The sequence below is a fragment of the Lepisma saccharinum genome, chromosome 14 (assembly GCF_977018435.1).
Source record: "Lepisma saccharinum chromosome 14, izLepSacc3.1, whole genome shotgun sequence".
Classification (NCBI taxonomy): Eukaryota; Metazoa; Arthropoda; class Insecta; order Zygentoma; family Lepismatidae; genus Lepisma; species Lepisma saccharinum.
This window is the reverse complement of record NC_139242.1, coordinates 52,361,685-52,381,430: the sequence shown is the minus strand read 5'-3', so window position 1 is coordinate 52,381,430 and position 19,746 is coordinate 52,361,685. Positions and strand designations below refer to the sequence as shown.

Here is a 19,746-nt window from a genome sequence, read left to right as displayed (position 1 = left end):
CAAATTGTCCACTACTGTAATGCTTTGTTGTTTCAGGATTACTACGTGGTGTTGCTGTCCCCGATGGAGCTGGATACAACGATGAGGATGATCCTCCAAGTTCCCATCTGGGCACAAAGGGTCATTTACATCCAGGGCTCCTGCCTCAAAGATGGGGACCTGGCAAGGGCGAGAATGAATGAAGCCGAAGCTTGCTTCGTTCTCGCAGCGAGAAACTACGCTGACAAGACTGCCGCAGTAAGTAGAAAAAATGTGATAAGGTACAACAGCTGTGGTGACAGCATTGCATTGGTAAGGTTGTGATATTCTTTGCTTTAGTTTGTTCTCTAGTAGTAGTTCTTGTGGGATAATAAACCCAAGAAAGGAAGAGCTCTCCCCAAGCAGAATTGCTTACACTTAAACCTAGCTCAACATGCCCATATGAGCTTTTTGCTCAAGTGTGGAACCCCCTCTAATCCAAGAATTTTGTAAAAATGCCCTCTCAGAAAGGAAGAGCCCTCCTCCAGCAGTTTTGTTTACACTTAAACCTAGCTCAACATGCCCATGCTCTAGTGTGGAACCCCCCTCTAATTGCTCAGAAAGAAAGAGCCTCTTGCCCATACTTACAAAAGTTGCATCAGCCACCATAAACTTGTCAAAATTGGCCACACTTAAAACTATGCCACACACACTGACACACACTGACACATCCATATACACACGTATTTACTTCCAATTTAAGTTCAATTGGACCCCAGCCTCAATCCAATATTAAAACAATGCAATATGCAGAGACCCTCTAGAATTGCTCCGTGACTCTCTCATTTCTTACATTATATGTCAAGTAATTTTCCTCTGTGTCAGTGTGTGCAATTCCCGAGACGGTGGTATTGATTTTTGCTTTGCATGTTCTCCCCAGCGCCAGTATTTACAGAAATTCCCGAGCATTTAAAGCTTTGATGCAATATTGCATCAGCTAGTATTGTGAGAGTGGCTGAGGAGAACAGATGTGTTGTTAACAGTGCTTCTCATATTTATAGGCCTGTTTGATTTAATTAAATATATATTGTTGCCTGATATTTGTTACATCTAGTTTGTTTGTTGTTATTTGGGGTCAGGATTATATTTGTCACAGCTTGTTATACAAAAATCAATACATAATACTCAGTGCTGGGTCATTGCCATTCTAGACATGCATGTTCGTGCAGGTATTTGCGCTAGGTCAGTGTGAATGAATATTTATTCTCTTTTTCCACTTGTGGGCTATTGGCTTTACAACCTGTCATAAGATAAGCATAGAGATTTGATTTAAAAACCCAGGAAATTTTATATAAATACCAAAGCCAAAAATATTAACACACATACACACACATATACATATATATACACACAAAGCATAGTGCTGAACCCCACTGATATTTTTTATTCAGTATAAAGTTTTGAATTGAAGCCCAGGAAATATATATAATAAACCAACAACAAAAATGCCAAATCAAAAATATTGTAATCAGTGCAATAAAAATATATTTAGCTCTAATTGGGCTAGACACCAAAAGATTTGTAACCCAGACAAATACAGAACTCCCACGAAAATTTGCCCCAAATGCCATAGAAAATATAACATGCAATACTTCACATATACACATAAAAATACTTGTTCTGCACAGTCATCAACATTGCCCCCACAACCATCTACATCTGGTCTGAAAAGAAAGCACGAAGCACCTCTTAATGCCAGAGCAGCAAAGCAGCCACGCTATGAACCTATCCATAGCAGTTTTAATGGCCAACTTAGGGATTACCCGTTTGTATCAGAGCCAAGATGTGGTATTGAGAATTTTTTGAATAGTATAAATCCTAATCTGCAGGCAATTCTAAATGAACAAAATGGCTCTTATAAGCTCTCCCTCAAATTGTATACTCAATATAAGAAGCCAAACGGCACTAAATTTACACAGCCCCACATAACAGAAACTGTACCGGTATATTCAAATGCAAATTCAGACACAATAATAAACAGTTTAATAGATCAATTGAATATCAAACACTCTGAATTTGCTGGAAAAGAGTCTGGATGGAGCCTATGCGGCTCTCCTCACAAGTTATATGTTAATATTTCTGAATTCAGCCCATTACAAGGATCTACATATCTGCCATTACCTGACAATATTAAAAACAGAAGAGCCGTGGTTAATATTGAAAATACCGACCAGAAATGCTTTTTGTGGTGTATATTAGCTGCTTTGTTTCTAGTTTCAAGGCATCCTGAGAGAATAAGTTGTTATAAACAACATGAACACTTTTTTGACGATGCAATGGAGGGTTTAGAATATCCAATGTCTGTTCAGAATATTGATAAATTTGAAAAAAGGGCCAGGGATATGAACGGCAAACAATTATCTATTAATGTATTTATTTGCTCCACCGGCAATTGCCCGATAGAACCTCTCAGAATCAGTGAATTTGACGATGATTCTGCTGTCCCGATTGATCTGCTCTTAATCGAAGGGGATGGCAAATATCATTACACCCTGATACATAATCTTCAAGCTTTACTCAGAACACAACTTGGCAAATCTAATAGAATATTCAGAATATGCAGAAGATGTTTAAGTGTATTTGATGGTAGAAAAACTGTGAAGGGGGTTCCTGAAGAGAGTGCAGAAATTGCCAAGAACAAGTTAATTGAGCATCTGAAATACTGTGGGAACCATAAACCTGTTCATATGGTGATGCCAATACCAAGTGAAAATGCCAAATTCAAAAAGTTTGAGGCCTTGTTGGAACACCCAGCATATATTGTCTGTGATTTTGAATCAAACCTCAAATCTCTTGCATTTTGTAGCCCAGATCCTGAAGAATCTTCTATTACACCATACCAGCTACATGAACCTTCCAGCTTTTGTTATGTGGTTGTACAGGATGGTGTTGCTAGTAAAGAATATTCATACATGGGGCCAGATGCCGTCAAAATATTTGCACATAAAATAGAAAATGAGTGCCGAGACATAGCATCTAATATCTTATTAAAATCAAAACGTATGTTGTCTTTAACAGAGGATCAGATTGAAGATTTCAACAATGCAGAAAAATGCCCGGTATGTGATTCTGAATTTTCAGATACAAATAACAAGGTGAAACATCATTCTCATACAGATGCTAAATTCTTAATGGCCCTGTGTAATAGCTGTAATCTTAAGATCCAGACACCAAAATTTGTCCCCATATTTTGCCATGGAGCATCCAATTATGATTTCCATCATCTAATCAGGTACGAGGGGTTTGAGAAGCAGAATTTAAATATTTTAGCTGAAAATGATGAAAAATATATATCTATTAGCAAAACAATTAAAGTTAATAGTGTTCTTATTCACATAAGATTTCTTGATTCTTACAGATTTTTATCTGCTAGCCTGGATACACTGGCCACTCAATTATCTGATGATCAATTCAAAATCACACGTGCATTGTTTCCAAATCAGGACCTGAAATTAATTAGGCGGAAGGGTATATATCCTTATGATTATGCTACAGATTTTTCTAAATTTGATGAGTGCTCCCTGCCTCCACAACATGAGTTTTACAGCAAAATCAGAGGTTCTGGAATCACTGATGAGGATTATCACCATGCCCAATTGGTGTGGAACAATTTAAAATGCCAGACATTTGGTGATTATCACATGGCATATTTGAAACTTGATGTGACCCTCTCAGCAGATATAATGCAGACATTCAGAAAATCTTCTATGCAAAATTATGGACTGGACCCAGTGTATTTTTTCAGTGCCCCAGGCCTAGCATGGTCTGCAATGTTTTTAAACACTAAAATGCAATTGGATCTGATCCAAGATCAAGATATGTATCTGTTTATGGAGCAATGTATAAGAGGAGGGATGGTGCAATGTTCTCAGAGATATGCCAGAGCAAATAACAAGCATATGCCTGATTATGATCCAGCACGGCCATCAAATTATATAGTGTATGTAGATGCAAACAGCCTCTATGGTCACGCTATGATGCAAAAACTGCCATATGCAGGGCTTGAATGGGTTGAAGATTTCAATATTGAGGATCTTCAGGACTTTGATGACCGTGAACATGGACTCTTCTTAGAGGTTGATCTGACAATTCCAGATCATTTACACAACAAATTTTCTGATCTGCCCCCAATTCCCGAGGTTCAGTGCTCACCTGGCTCTAAACAGAAGAAGCTCATGATGACACTGGAGTCAAAACAAGGCTATGTCATATATTACAAAAACCTCCAGTTCCTGATGAAACATGGTGTCCAAGTGACCAAACTTAGAAAAGTTTTGAGGTTCAGGCACTCAGAATGGTTGAAACCATATATTGATACAAACACGGAGCTTCGAACATCTGCAAAGAGCGAATTTGATAAGACCTTGTTTAAATTGATGGTAAATTCTGTATATGGCAAAACAATTGAAAATGTCAGAAAACATACCGATGTTAAAATAATTACTGACCCCAGCCGGAGCAAAAAATTGGTTGCAAAGCCTAATTTCAATTACAGAAGAATTTATGATGAAAATATGGCACTTTTCAACATGAAAAAAACAAGGATTAAGTTTGATAAACCTATTTATGTAGGGGCTGCAATATTGGAATTGTCCAAATTACATATGTTAATATTGTATTATGACGTGCTGAAACCTTTTTATGGTGATAATGTAAAATTGATGTACATGGACACGGATAGTTTTATTCTTGATATTAAAACAGAAGATGTTTATCAAGATATGTCACAGCCTGAATTGTTTCAATATTTTGATACCAGTGAACATACAAAAATTCAACACCACCACAACAAAAAGGTGCCTGGCAAGTTAAAAGATGAGACACTTGGTGATGTTATTGTGGAATTTGCTGGGTTAAGTGCCAAGATGTACAGTTTTAAAACATGTGATGCTGTTGTCAAAAAAGCCAAGGGCATTGGCAGAGTGACTGTTGAAAAAGAGCTCCAATTTGAAGATTATAAAAATTGCCTCAAATCCCAGAGTTCCATCAAAACATCAGAATCCAGAATTCAGAGTGTGGATCACTTATTGACTTCAAATGTTGTAAGAAAAGTGGCTCTGGACCCACGTGATGATAAGAGATGCATTTTATCATGTGGCATTCATACTTTACCATGGGGTCATTGTGATTTGAAAAATGGCAATCAATGCCCAATTACAGAGCATGATTTGAAATAAATAAACATGCCTATGAACTTATTTGGGTTCAAAAAACAGGCTATTATGGATCTGCCAGCACCACAACCCTCTCCTGATGTGCAGTCTAAACTGAGTGGTTTCTTAATTATTCATCTGAACAGCATACTTACAGATATTGATGATGAAACAGGCAAAATATTGTACATATTTAACAATAATTTAAATCATTACCAATTACCTGTAGGTGGGCAATTACAATTTATTACAACCCCTGAGGGTGATGTTAAAATTTCAGTAGGGAGAAATATTTATAGAATTAAGCACTCAAACATGATTTCTGGCACTGTATATACTGTTTCTGCTGGTGACTGCTTATATATTGAAGTCCCTGGATCCTATGACAAGCTTATACCTTTTTTTATAGAATTAAGAATCAGATATTCAATAATAAATAACTACTAAACAAAATGCCTAATGATATTTTTGGCCATACAAGACATGAAGATCACAGTGATGAGATTTTGATGCTTGATGTCAGAGTCAAGAAATTAAGAAGTGATTTACAAGCTTTACAAACTACACTCAATGCCAGTCTTCAATTAGAAATTACAAATTTGCAATCACAATGCATGGACCCTCTTCTTAAAATTGATTCTGAACTCAAATTGTTGCTTCAGAAATATACTGATCTGGCGACATTGGATAATTTTCAAAGTTTGGAAGAAGCTGTTGCAGCTCTTCAAGCCAAATTTAAGACCCAGGCCACCAACTCTGAGCAATTGAAACAACAATTGGAAGAGCAAATAAATAATGTCCAGACACAGCTCCAAACAATTGTCAAAAGCATAAAATCACAAGAAGATTTTGATCTAGTGATTTCCACTCTAAAGGAACAGATTCAGTCACTCCAAATACCTAATCTGGACCCTCTGAACAATGCCATAGCCGAGGTTAAAGAAAAAATTGAGACACTTGAAAATTTTATGAACAATTTGCCATCTTCTGATGCTTTGAATGCAATAACTCGGAGTGTTGCCAACATCAAGCTGCAACTTGAAACATATGAAGATTTTGGAAAAATTCAAAGTTCCATAACCCATCTTGAAGGTACAATAGCAGCAGTGCAAAGTGATTTGGCAAATGTACTAGAATCCAGATTGCCTGGGATTGTAGATACACTTGTCAGTGTCCAGCAACAGATCACAAAGCTTGAAAACCTCAACACTGAATCTGAACTATCTCATTTTCATCACTTGATAGATGATATCCAAACAAAACTTGAAATTTTACAACAATCCACACCCTCTCAGGCAGATATAGCTCTGCTCCAAAATGCTATGCAAAATGTGGCTCATGCTTCTGAATTAAACAATGTGAAATTGGCACTTGAATTTTTACAAAATACTGTATCAAATCTGCCCACATCACAGGAACTTAAAAATATTAAGAGGGCAGTGAATAAGATATTGAAATCAGAAGATATCAAGAATATCCAGGCAGAGATCAAACATCTCACACAGACAGTGGCCACTCTTCCAACCAATCAACATATTAATGAACTGCATGCCCTGTTTGAGGATATCAGAAGACAGGTCCATGATCTTACTGCTCAAAATTCAAAATTGGCAATTGTTGAAAATTTGCAACAAATTGTAGCTAATATCAAGCAACAGCTAGGGACCATGGAATCCAATCAAGCAAATGCTCTGTCTGTTTTTGCCACCCAGCTTCAAGAAATTGTGCAACAATACAAAAAACTTGCTGTTGACATAAGAATCAAGCCTGGGCACGATGAGATTGTTAGAACCATCAATGAGCACCTTGAATCTGTAACAAGCAGATTGCTCACAGCAGAAAAGGAAATAACAGGCATAATCGAGAATCCTAAACATTCAGTAATTCTTGAATTGTACAGCATCCCCAACAAAGAATATGATTCTCCATTTACACCAGGTGGTAAAATATATATGCTGTCCCCTGCACAATTTTATTACCAATTTTTTGTTGGGGGCACATTGAGACCAATCAAGATCAAATATTGGCTTCAACCACAGGCACATCACTACCCCACCTTATCAATAACAAATGCTGATAACAAACCAAAAATCACCAGTGTAGAATTAGAGGATTTTACAGACCCCAATACATTAGAAACAGCCTATGTTGAAGATGATGGCTCTTTGGAATTTAAAATACAAATAGGGGACAAATTATATTTAGAAAATCCTGCAGTCTCAGCTGCTGAACACCCCATAGTTGCAATATTCTTCTTTACATATTATGTCTAGAAAAATTATTGTTGATGAATTACACAGACAGGCCCGACATAATTTTAAGAGACTGGCAGTAGTCACAAAGGGCATAGATGATTTATGGCAGAGCGACTTGATTGAAATGTCGAGTGGGCAGTTGAAAAACTTAGACAAAATCAACAAGGGCTACAAGTATCTTCTCACTGTCATAGACACATTTTCAAAATTTGCCTGGGCTGTGCCCCTCAAATCCAAGACTGGAACATGTGTTACAGAAGCCATGAGAACAATCATCAATCAGAGTGGAAGATCCCCGCGCTATTTGCAAACAGATAATGGCAAAGAATTTTATAATTCAGTGTTTCAACAATTTATTAAAAGCCAGGCAATAAAACATTACTCGAGTTACAGTGATCTCAAGGCCTCAATTGTAGAGAGATTCAACAGAACCTTAAAAAATCTTATGTATAAACAATTTACCCTGCAGGGTAATTATAAATGGATTAATATTCTTCCAGAACTTATACATAAATATAACAACTCGGTCCATTCCACAATCAACATGAAACCCTCTGAAGTAACTTCATCTGATGAGCAAAAATTGATCAGCACTGTTTATTATCCTAGATATCAGCCAACAACAAGAAAGGCCAAATACAAGGTGGGGGATCAAGTAAGAATAAGCAAATATAAGCACTTATTCAAGAGAGGCTTTACAAGAAACTGGAGCACTGAATTATTTACAGTGGTTCAAGTTAAACCTGGGACCCTTAACACATATATAATAAAGGATCACAGAGGAGAAATTCTCAAAGGCAGGTTCTATGAACAAGAGCTCAGCAAAACTAAACAGCCTGACACATATCTCATAGAAAAAATCATCCGCAGAAAAGGCAACAAGTTACTTGTCAAATGGCTAGGACTCCCAGAACACAGCTGGATCGATGCAGACAAAATAATAATATGAACAGCTGGGATGTTATAAAAAGGCTCCCAGAACCTGAACAGCAGAATAAGAGAAATGGAGTGCTGCTACCTGATAATATTAGGTGTCTTATTGTGGGGCCATCTGCTTGTGGTAAAACTACACTAATGGTTGATAATTTTTTATTGGCACCCAACTGGTTAGACTGGAAAAACAGGCACTTGTATATCTTCTCTAAGAGCTTGGAACAATTAAAATATCAGCAGCTGATGAAGCTATATGATGGATTGGATATTGCCACTTTTGAACCAGATGTTAAGCCACTTGATGAATGTCTCGATAATTCTGTTGTTGTGTTTGATGACATTATATTGGATAATCAAAACAAGGTTAGAAATTTCTTTACACAGGGCCGGCACAAAAACATAGATTGCTTCTACCTGGCACAGACATTTTCAAAAATACCCAAGCAACTGATCCGTGACAACAGCAATTTTATATGTGTGTTTCATCAAGACCATACCAACCTCAAACACATACATGATGAATATGTAGGTGGTGACTTGAGCTACAATGATTTTTCCAAGTTTTGCAGCAAGTGCTGGAGCCAGGACAGTTATGGGTTTGTCACAATTGATATGACAAGAACACCCAACAGTGGCAAATACAGAAATAAAATCAACAATTTTCTAGACGTAGAGACGTATATAAATAAACATGAAAAGGCCAATTATTGATGATCATAAGTTAAGAGATTATCTTGTAAAAAGATTTAAGGGATGGAAATCAGAGAACCGAGGAATTTATGAAAAACACAAACAAACAGAACAGCCTGTAATTGATGCTATTAATAATTTAGGTAAGAATATCAAAACTGTTACAGAGCAAAATCAAAATTTGCTCACAGAGCTTGTACCTGTAGCTGCAAGGAACATATTAGATTATCCATTCACCCCACTTTCCAGTATTCATACACCTAGTCCTATTGCTCCTAGAAGAATTGAAGCTAGTCAAGATCCTATTGAATTGGGTCTTCTTGCTCAAAAATATTTAACCACACCTAAAGACAATAAAGATGAGGTTTTTGGCTTATATGCTGACACAGAGCTTGATGGCAGCATCATACATAGAATTGGCAATTTCAGAGTAACATTTATGGGAGATGATATAATTGTATATTCAGAATCTCGTCTCGGAGAAAAGGGTGCTTTTGTTAAGTACTCCGGAACACCTGGATTATGGGAACTGATGACCAGGAAAAGGCCTGGCAGCTATACAGATCAGGATTATGAGGATTACAAAGAAATATTAATAAAATCAGATGCTCTATACCAGAACAATGATCCCACACAAAAAAGAGTCAAGTCGAGCAGTGGGGCAAAATACAATAATTTAATCAAGCCCATATGGTCACAGATCAAGACTGGCAGTGGAATCAAACAATACAACACCCTGCCCAAAGAATTTGTGTGGGTTGATGATGTCAGGAAACTTGTAGATAGGTTATTGGTAATAGCTGGGGAGGAAAATGCTGGGAACCACAATTTTTACAATGAAAAGGTTGGAATTATGGACATGATAAGCACCAAATTGTCTAATTTTATAGTGAATGACACTAAGGGGATTGGATATCTTATAAAAATTATTAATACTCTACCACCTAAATTTTGGAATATTTCTGAGGGTCGGGGCCTTGTTAATGACATTATAAACAAGCTGCCATTTGAACTGCATATTCCAGGCTATCAGTATTGTGGTCCAGGCACAAAATTGGACCATAGATTAAGCAGAGGGGATCCTGGTGTTAATCCCTTAGATGCTGCTTGTAGAGACCATGATATTGCATACAACACACATTCTGATCTTGACAAGAGACATGTTGCAGACAAGAAATTAGAAGAGGCTGCATTTGGCAGATTTGTAAGCAAAGATGCTTCTTTGAGTGAAAAAATAGCAGCATTGGGAACCACCATAGCTATGAGCACCAAACAAAAACTGGGGTGGGGGTTGTGAATATGTATATAATAAACCTACAATGAAGGCCAAGGGTGTTATGTATCAAATACCTTATGCAGGTCTCAAATCTCTTAAAACTATTGATAGTCTTTTGACCAAAAAGCAGCGCAAGAAAAAAAATTCTTGTATTGCAAAGGGTCATGGTATGAAATTGTTGCTTAGCACCCCCCAATTAAAAAAATTACAGCAATCAAGAAAAAAATCACATGTGGGGGGATTCATATTTACTATCCCTGCCATCTTAGCTGCTCTCGGGGCTGTTGGGAGCTTGGCTGGGGGTTCAGCTGCAATAGCAAAAACAGTAATAGATGCCAAGAAGAATAGGGCAGAATTAGATGAGCAGAGGCGCCATAACCTGGCCATGGAGAAACAAGGCAAAGGTGTTAAGAGAGCCATGAATAAGTTTAAAAAAAACAAGAAGCACTTACAAACCAAGATATTGAAGCTTTAATCAAGCCACTGGGCATCAAACATTTTAGAGGTGTGTACATGTCTGATTCTTTACCAGAACAACCACTCAACAAAGAGTGTGGCATTATTAATTTGGATGAGTACAAAAATCAGGGCACTCACTGGATTTGTTATCTTAAATATTTAAACAATGAGGCATTTGTGTTTGATTCATTTGGAGGTGTTCCTCCTGAAAATTTAATAAAATATCTAAATTCATCTAATCTTTATTACAATAATGCCCGTGTTCAAAACTTCAGAGATGTTAATTGCGGACATTTGTGCTTATCTGTTCTTAGATATATGTCTCAAATAAATAAACCATCAATTGAAGATTTTCAAAAAGCCTTGTGGTATTTGAAACATCATGGGGGTATTCCATCTCACCAGCCAAAATTCAATATTGAAACTCAAATTACATGATGACATTGTATATCCCAAAACAATAGCTCTCAGGGCATTTTATGGCATGTACCTAATCCCCAATATTACACACCACAACAACAAAATTGCAGTTGGGGATGAAAAAATTGTCATCACTCCAGGGCAATATAATCTATCCACTCTAAATGCTCAATTACCCAGAGGTATAGTGTTAAGTCAAAATTCTGTCACTCACAGAGTAGAAATTGTATCTGCTACAGAAACAGTGGATTTGGGTACTATTGGAGAGCTGTTAGGCTTTGAGAACAACACAAAACTTGAAGCAGGCATCAAACACACTGCTATGAATATACCTAAATTCTTAGCCATAGAGACTCTGAATATTCACTGTAATGTGGCTGAGGGTATGATCACCAAATCAAATGGCATAGGCTCTCACAAACAAACAGGCATCATTGCAACATTCAAACCTAATTCTGAATTCATGGAGCCCATCATCTACAATCCATCCCCAACATTATATTTTCCTGTGTGTCATAATAGAATAGATTACATTGAATTGATGGTCACTAATGAAAAAGAAGAATTAGTTGATTTTGCTGGAGCCACAACAACTGCAATCATAGAGATTAATATTTAAATAAAAATACATACAATGGAAAATATTGAGAGTTACGAGCTACAATCATTCCCCCCAAACAGGAGGACATTTGCAAATTTAAATCAACCCAACACAGAAATTGAGGTTGATCTTGATGTAGGGGATGGATTCATACACCCCCACAGAGCAGATTTATACATCAAATTTGATGTTGTTAAAGCTCGATGGTACAGATTATCCGGCAAATTCTAATATAAGATTGGTTGATAATTTTGTGCCTCATCTGTTCTCTGAAATTGAGGTCAGAAAGCATGGCGTTGTTATAAACAGAGTGGATTATCCCGGAATTACCTCCACAGCTTTGGCCACATTAAAATTATCTAAAACCGAGGCTTCATACTACAAAATAGGAGGATTCGAGGCTGGTGATAAGATATTATCTAAGAACCACACAGTGCTGTTCCCGATGCGCCTATTGCCAGGATTCTTCTCAGATTACAAAGAAATTATGTGGAAGGGTGGGTTAAGAATCACATTTAGAAGAGCTGCAAATGATAACAATGCTTTGATGAGGTACAGTGCAATAAACTCTACAGGAGAAGCTCTGCCTAATACCCTACCAGATGCAGGCAAATGCATTATTCAGACTATGGAGTTAAGAATCCCTGTTGTTGAGTACGAGGCCAGTTATGGTCTTAAATACAAAGCTGATATAATAAAAAATCCACAGATTCCTCTGCAATTTTATACATATCAATGCGTACAGAAGCCTGCATCTGGTACATATTATGAGTTTGATGCCACAAATTCATTCTCCAGTATTCAATTTGACATGCCTGATTTTGTGGTGGTACTGTTTCAGACTGGAAGACACAACAATCAGGAAAAAAATTCAAGTAAATTTGATAACTGCAACATCAAGAACATATATCTTAAAAATGGCAGAAATGAGGTATTTCCTAGAGAAAATTATAATTTAGACATGTCCAAGAATGATTTCCTTAAATTATATGAGGCTTTTTCGGCTTTCAAGAGGGTCACTACAGGCAATACTGACATGTATAACACACCTGATGAATTCAAGGCACAGAGACCCATGTTTGTAATTAACACTTCAAAAAGAAAACAGGTTGTGGTGAGTGACAGAACAAACATTGAAATTATCTGTGAATTCCATGAGGCTTTACCTGATGACACAATATGTAGTGTTATTCTCATAGGAGAAAAATCATATGTTTATGATGTAAGAAATGAGAGAGTCACGGAGCAATTCTAGAGGGTCTCTGCATATTGCATTGTTTTAATATTGGATTGAGGCTGGGGTCCAATTGAACTTAAATTGGAAGTAAATACGTGTGTATATGGATGTGTCAGTGTGTGTCAGTGTGTGTGGCATAGTTTTAAGTGTGGCCAATTTTGACAAGTTTATGGTGGCTGATGCAACTTTTGTAAGTATGGGCAAGAGGCTCTTTCTTTCTGAGCAATTAGAGGGGGGTTCCACACTAGAGCATGGGCATGTTGAGCTAGGTTTAAGTGTAAACAAAACTGCTGGAGGAGGGCTCTTCCTTTCTGAGAGGGCATTTTTACAAAAATCTTGGATTAGAGAGGGTTCCACACTTGAGCAAAAAGCTCATATGGGCATGTTGAGCTAGGTTTAAGTGTAAGCAATTCTGCTTGGGGAGAGCTCTTCCTTTCTTGGGTTTATTATCCCACAAGAACTACTACTTTCTCTTTTATACATTTGGCACGTGCCAGTTCCGACGACACAATGAAAAATGCTAGGAAGAAATGTTTCCAGAGAGCGACGACAGATGGCCTTTTCTTTTGTAGAAAATCCAGCTTGAATTTGAATTTGAATTTTATTTTTCTTCCGTTGACCCTTGTTTAAAAGGGCATGGAAAACGTCAAGATACATAATGAAATAATAATTAGTTAAGTACATCATAACAAAAAAGAAGAAACATTGCGTAGTACATTACATCACTACACCAAAGTAAAAATGAAAAAAATACACTTCATTACACTACAATAAAAATAAAAAAACACATTATCATTGTTGCATGATTGAAATAAGAATACAATTAAAATACACCTTTTTTAGTACATTGGCCTTGTATTGTCTTGTTCCATGAATTCTCCGATACTGTAGAGAGCTCTATCTGTCAAATATTTTTTTATTGTTTGTATTTGATTATCTTTTGGAGATATCAGTTTTATGTCATGAGGCAGCTGGTTGTAGAATATTTTTCCGGCATTCATTGGTGATTGTTTTGAGATATTGAGTCTGTGTTGGTTCTGGTAATAATTATCTTTCCCCCTTGTATTGTGGTTGTGTAATTGGTTATTTTTAGTCATGCTTCCAGTATTTAGAACAAACGTTATAGCCTTATAGATGTATAGGGAGTATATTGTCATTATTTGTTTTTCCCTGAATAACTCTTTGCAAGATTCCCTACAGCCTAGTTTGTACATTATTCTAAGTGCTCTCTTTTGAAGTCTCAGTATTCTGACAGTATTATTATAAAATGATCCACCCCAAGCTATTATGCCATATTCAACATAGGGGTAAATTAGTCCATAATATATGCATTTGTTAATTTCTGTTAAATTTATTCAGCCATTTGTTTTAGCAGGTATAGATTAGATGATAATTTACTGCAGATGTTGTTAATTTGTTCTTCCCACGTTAATTTTTGATCTAGTGTTATTCCCAAAAACTTTACTGAAGATACAGTTTCTATGAGCACATTGTCTATGCATAGTGTTTGTGACTCAAAATCCATGTTTCGAATTGTATTGAATATCATAAATTTTGTTTTATTGTTATTTATTATTAATCCATGTGAAGTTAAGTATTGTGCCAGTTGGTTTATGGTGATAAAAGTGTTTATTTCAAGCTTCCTAGGGTCGATACCTCTGGCAAGAACAGTTGTGTCATCGGCATAGGTGACAATTTTTGTGTTTGGGTATTCTGGTACATTGTTTATGTACAAAATAAAGAGCAGGGGCCCCAGGATTGATCCTTGGGGTACCCCCATTAACACTTTCCTACTTTGTGATTTAAAGTTAGTGACTATACCATGCATGTTGTAGCTTATTTGAGTAATTTGCATTCTGTCCTGTAGATAAGATTGTAGAAGTTCATAAGCTATCCCTCTTATTCCTATATTGCTTAGTTTGACTATAAGTAGGTCATGTTTTACCCTATCGAATGCCTTGGAAAGATCTAGATATATAGTGTTTGCAGCTTCGTGTTTCTCTAATGTTTCGGTTACATAATCAATTAACTGTGCTAGAGCTGTGTTTATTGATTTCCCTTTCTGGAATCCATGCTGGTTTCTGTTTATTATGTTATATTTGTTACAAAACTTTATAATATAATTTGATAAAATTTTTTCCAATATCTTTGAAAAAGCAGATGTTAGGGAGATAGGTCTGTAGTTCTCAATGTCTGTTGCAGCTCCTTTTTTGAATATGGGTATCACTGTGCTGTGTTTTAGAACTTTGGGGAATGTACCAAATTTTATTGAATTGTTGACTGCATACAGCAGGGGTTCTAAAATAGATTCTGAGCAGGATTTAATAAGTTCAGCTGACCATTCATCAGGTCCGTGTGATTTTTTGTTTTTTAAACCTTGTATAACTTTTTTTAACTCATTAGCACTTACTTCTGGGATATATATACTGTTTGACCAATATTTCTCGATTGGGATCTCTAGTGTTTTGTCATTATTTTCATTCTCTCTGTTTGTGTTGGTTAAGTTTATAAAATATTCGTTGAATAAGTTACATATGATATTCGGGTCAATTACTTCAGTGTCATCCTTGATGACTTTTATGTTTGCTTTATCATTGTTTGTGTTTGATACACGGTGATTGTTTACTATTTTCCAAATGGCTTTTTGTTTATTAACAGACTTTTTTATTTGTTTACTGAAAATATTTGATTTTTGATTCTTTATGGCTTTCTTGAATAGTTTTTTTACATTTTTGTACTTTTCCTGGTGCTTAGTGTCTTTGGTAATTCTGAATTTTTCATATTCTATTTTCATATTACTTTTCAAAAGTACAATTTCTTCTGTTAGTGGCACTTTCTTCTTATTAGGGTATATTCTTTTTGTTGTTTTGGGACAAGCTACATTTAAATAATATGTTAAGTGGCTTATTAGCAATTCCCAGATATCATTCGTGTCAGTTAGTTGGTAAAGGTCTATCCAATTTTCCTGATGTAAGAGGTATTTAAGATAATCTATATTTTGCTCACATGTATCCCTACATTCTATTGTGTAACTTTTTGAGTATTCTAACCTTTTCCCTTGTATTGTAATTTTTTGAGACGTGTGGTCAGAGATAAGCGTATGTAGGACTTCAGCTTTAATGTGATTTGATTGTATGTTTGTTATTACATGGTCAATCAGGGTTTCTGTACTTTCTGTTATTCGAGTTGGTTCTTGAATTATTTGAGTTAGGTTGTTTGACTTCAAGGTTTCCAAATATTGAGCACAGTTTGTGTCTTGTTTTAGAAGATCTATGTTTATATCTCCAACTATTAATAGTTTGTTATGTTTTTTTGTCAAATGGTTTAGCATGTTGTCCAAAGCATTTACAAAGAGATTTATGTCACTGTTTGGTGATCTGTATACTGCTATAATCTTAAATGTATCTAATCCTATATTAAGCTCTACACCACTAACTTCTAGTATATTTTCCATACAGTATTTGTCAAGGTTTAACACTTTTTTGATATTTTGTACACTATTTTTTATGAAGATCGCAGTGCCACCACTTTTTTGAATTGACCTGTGGTAGACTGCATGTAGATTGTAACCTGTAATTGTGCATAATTTATAATTTTCAGACCTGAGACCATGTTCAGTAACTACAAATATATCTGGTGTGCACTCACTTAGCATTATTTCCAGTTGGTCAATTTTGTTGGAAATGCTCTGTACATTGTTATGGAGAACTGTAATCGTTCCTTCTTGGTTTCGCAGGCTGTTTTTATTGAGGATTTGGTTATCATAAGTATGCTTATCACTTAAAGGGATGTTACATTCAAAACATTCTAGACATAACACAACTTGCACGTTGTTCCTTTGGCAGAATTCTAACTATGAGTGATTTCCTGCCATTTGAAGAAAATCTGAAAATCTTATACATAATCTACATTTATGATTGGAAATCAGATTATTTTATGTTGAAAACAGCATATAATATTGCACATTGATTTTCATGTGCTGCATGCAGCATTTCAAAATATTTTGTTGCTTAAAAGCAAAATTTTAGTTCGTTCTTCAATACTTAACCATATGTTAATTGGTCATTACTGTCGTTAAACTCGATAAGACATACTCGATGCATACTAAACTATACATTAGAATAAGTTCAGACTAATAGTATCACTGTAGCAGTTAGGTAGTACAATGGGATACATGAGTATTACCGTGCAAATTGTCCATGACTATTTTCATTAATTTTTCTCTCACATCCTGTGTTTTTAAGCGATGATTTTTTTTGTGTGTGCTGGTGCAGAAGTTGTGAACAGCTTGTTTTGAGTTTTCTTCTAATTCATGAAGCTATTATTGGGTCAAATAAAGTGCACGAACATGGTGATGGACAATTTGCATGGTAATACTCATGGATCCCACTGTAATATGTGTAGTTTGCAGTTCTATTAGCAACATCAGTCTAAAATATTATAAAGTTACTATCTTTGGCATCCCAAGGGGGAGAAGAGAAGAAGAGGAGATAACCCCCCTGGAAAATTAATGTTACCCTAAAATTATACGACATAATTTCATTTCAATCAAAGAAATAGTAAGTCAGATACAGATTGTTACAGGAACACAATAACTGCAAATTGAAGCAGGTTAAAAAATGCCTTACTTGGCCCGAAAAGAACCCTTACTTTCCGGTTTGCCAGAAATAGCCTGCAGATGCCCATGCCTACTGTGTTCCAATTTAAAACTATTTCTGTAAAGAAACCCTTTGATCTATTTCCTGTCATGTTAAAGAGTAATATGTTAAAATGTTATTGCAACAATCTTGTTCCAATCACTTCAGAATTGTGCATTTTCTACTTTTAGGATGAACACACCATCCTCCGATCATGGGCGGTGAAAGACTTTGCTCCGAATGTGCCTCAGTATGTTCAGATCTTCCGGCCGGAGAACAAACTCCATGTAAAGTTCGCCGAGCACGTTGTGTGTGAAGATGAGTTCAAGTATGCACTTCTTGCCAACAATTGCACCTGCCCTGGTACATCCACTTTGGTCACTCTCCTATTGCACACGTCGCGAGGACAGTAAGTACTCTTCAAATGCTTTGTTCCAAGTGTAACAATTGAATAACAAGACACTCATTAATGTATCTCGCAAGGCAACGAAAACATCAGTGTAGCCACTATATAGTGTATTTGCTACCAAATCATTGTTGCAAACTCAGATTTTCTTAGGGATCATTTTGACTACTCTGTTGTTAGTTGCATGTGACATAATGTATTTGAAAACAGGGTACTAACCAGAAAAGCTGGAAAGTGCTCTTACATGATTTGTCTGTCCATACCTATCTGTTTTCAAATCAATGCTGTAGCGTTGATGTCTCTGTAATTAATGTTGCAAATACAAAATTTGATGAACAGGAAAAGATACGAATAGTACCTTAGTGTGACACAGATTATCTCTATTAATTTGGCCGATTGCTCATTCAAGTCATAATTATCTATTAATTAATTACTAGATCAACTGAGATAAAAATTGAGTTATGAAAAACTAAACACCAGTGAATTATAATATCTTCTTTGATTGCTTGGTTGATTTTTTTGTTATTTAGCGTTGCTTTTCTGCCACTTTTGGCTAATTACGACAATGAGGATGAGTGATGATACGATGAAATTGAAGAAGGGACACTCAAAATGAACACACATGGCCAGGCCGGGATTCAAAACTTCGACCCCAGGCATCATAATGCATTCTACTAACTACTAGACTAGGGATAGCCAAATCCAGATAAAATTTTTATCTGAATTTCAACTATCCAGGTATCGGATATTCTGATATCTGCATATCAGAATTGTCCAGATTATTCAGATATACAAATTTTCTGGATATCCTGTATTCAGATTATCCAAATTGTCTGGATATCCTGTATTCATATTATCTGAATTATCTGGATATCTTATATTCAGATTATCCGAATTATCTGGATATCTTGTATTCAGATTATCCGAATTATCTGGATATCTTGTATTCAGATTATCCGAATTATCTGGATATCCTGTATTCAGATTATCCGAATTATCTGGATATCTTGTATTCAGATTATCCGAATTATCTGGATATCATGTATTCAGATTATCCGAATTATCTGGATATCATGTATTCAGATTATCCGAATTATCTGGATATCATGTATTCAGATTATCCGAATTATCTGGATATCATGTATTCAGATTATCCGAATTATCTGGATATCATGTATTCAGATTATCCGAATTATCTGGATATCATGTATTCAGATTATCCGAATTATCTGGATATCATGTATTCAGATTATCCGAATTATCTGGATATCATGTATTCAGATTATCCGAAATATCTGGATATCATGTATTCAGATTATCCGAAATATCTGGATATCATGTATTCAGATTATCCGAAATATCTGGATATCCTGTATTCAGATTATCCGAAATATCTGGATATCCTGTAATCAGATTATCCGAAATATCTGGATATCCTGTAATCAGATTATCCGAAATATCTGGATATCCTGTAATCAGATTATCCGAATTATCTGGATATCCTGTATTCAGATTATCCGAATTATCTGGATATCCTGTATTCAGATCATCCGAATTATCTGGATATCCTGTATTCAGATCATCCGAATTATCTGGATATCCTGTATTCAGATCATCCGAATTATCTGGATATCCTGTATTCAGATCATCCGAATTATCTG

General features: G+C 35.9%; 1 protein-coding gene across 11 annotated transcripts in view; it reads left to right on the top strand.

Moving 5' to 3' along the window:
• The window catches only part of SLO2 (slowpoke 2), a 388,893-nt gene that overhangs the window by 295,635 nt on the left and 73,512 nt on the right, over positions 1–19,746 (top strand). For all 11 annotated transcript variants that reach the window (XM_083135590.1, XM_083135592.1, XM_083135594.1 and 8 more), the window contains 2 exons: positions 37–237; positions 17,871–18,088. In XM_083135590.1, coding sequence (XP_082991716.1) covers positions 37–237; positions 17,871–18,088 — 419 coding nt within the window. The remainder of the gene's footprint in view (positions 1–36; positions 238–17,870; positions 18,089–19,746) is intronic.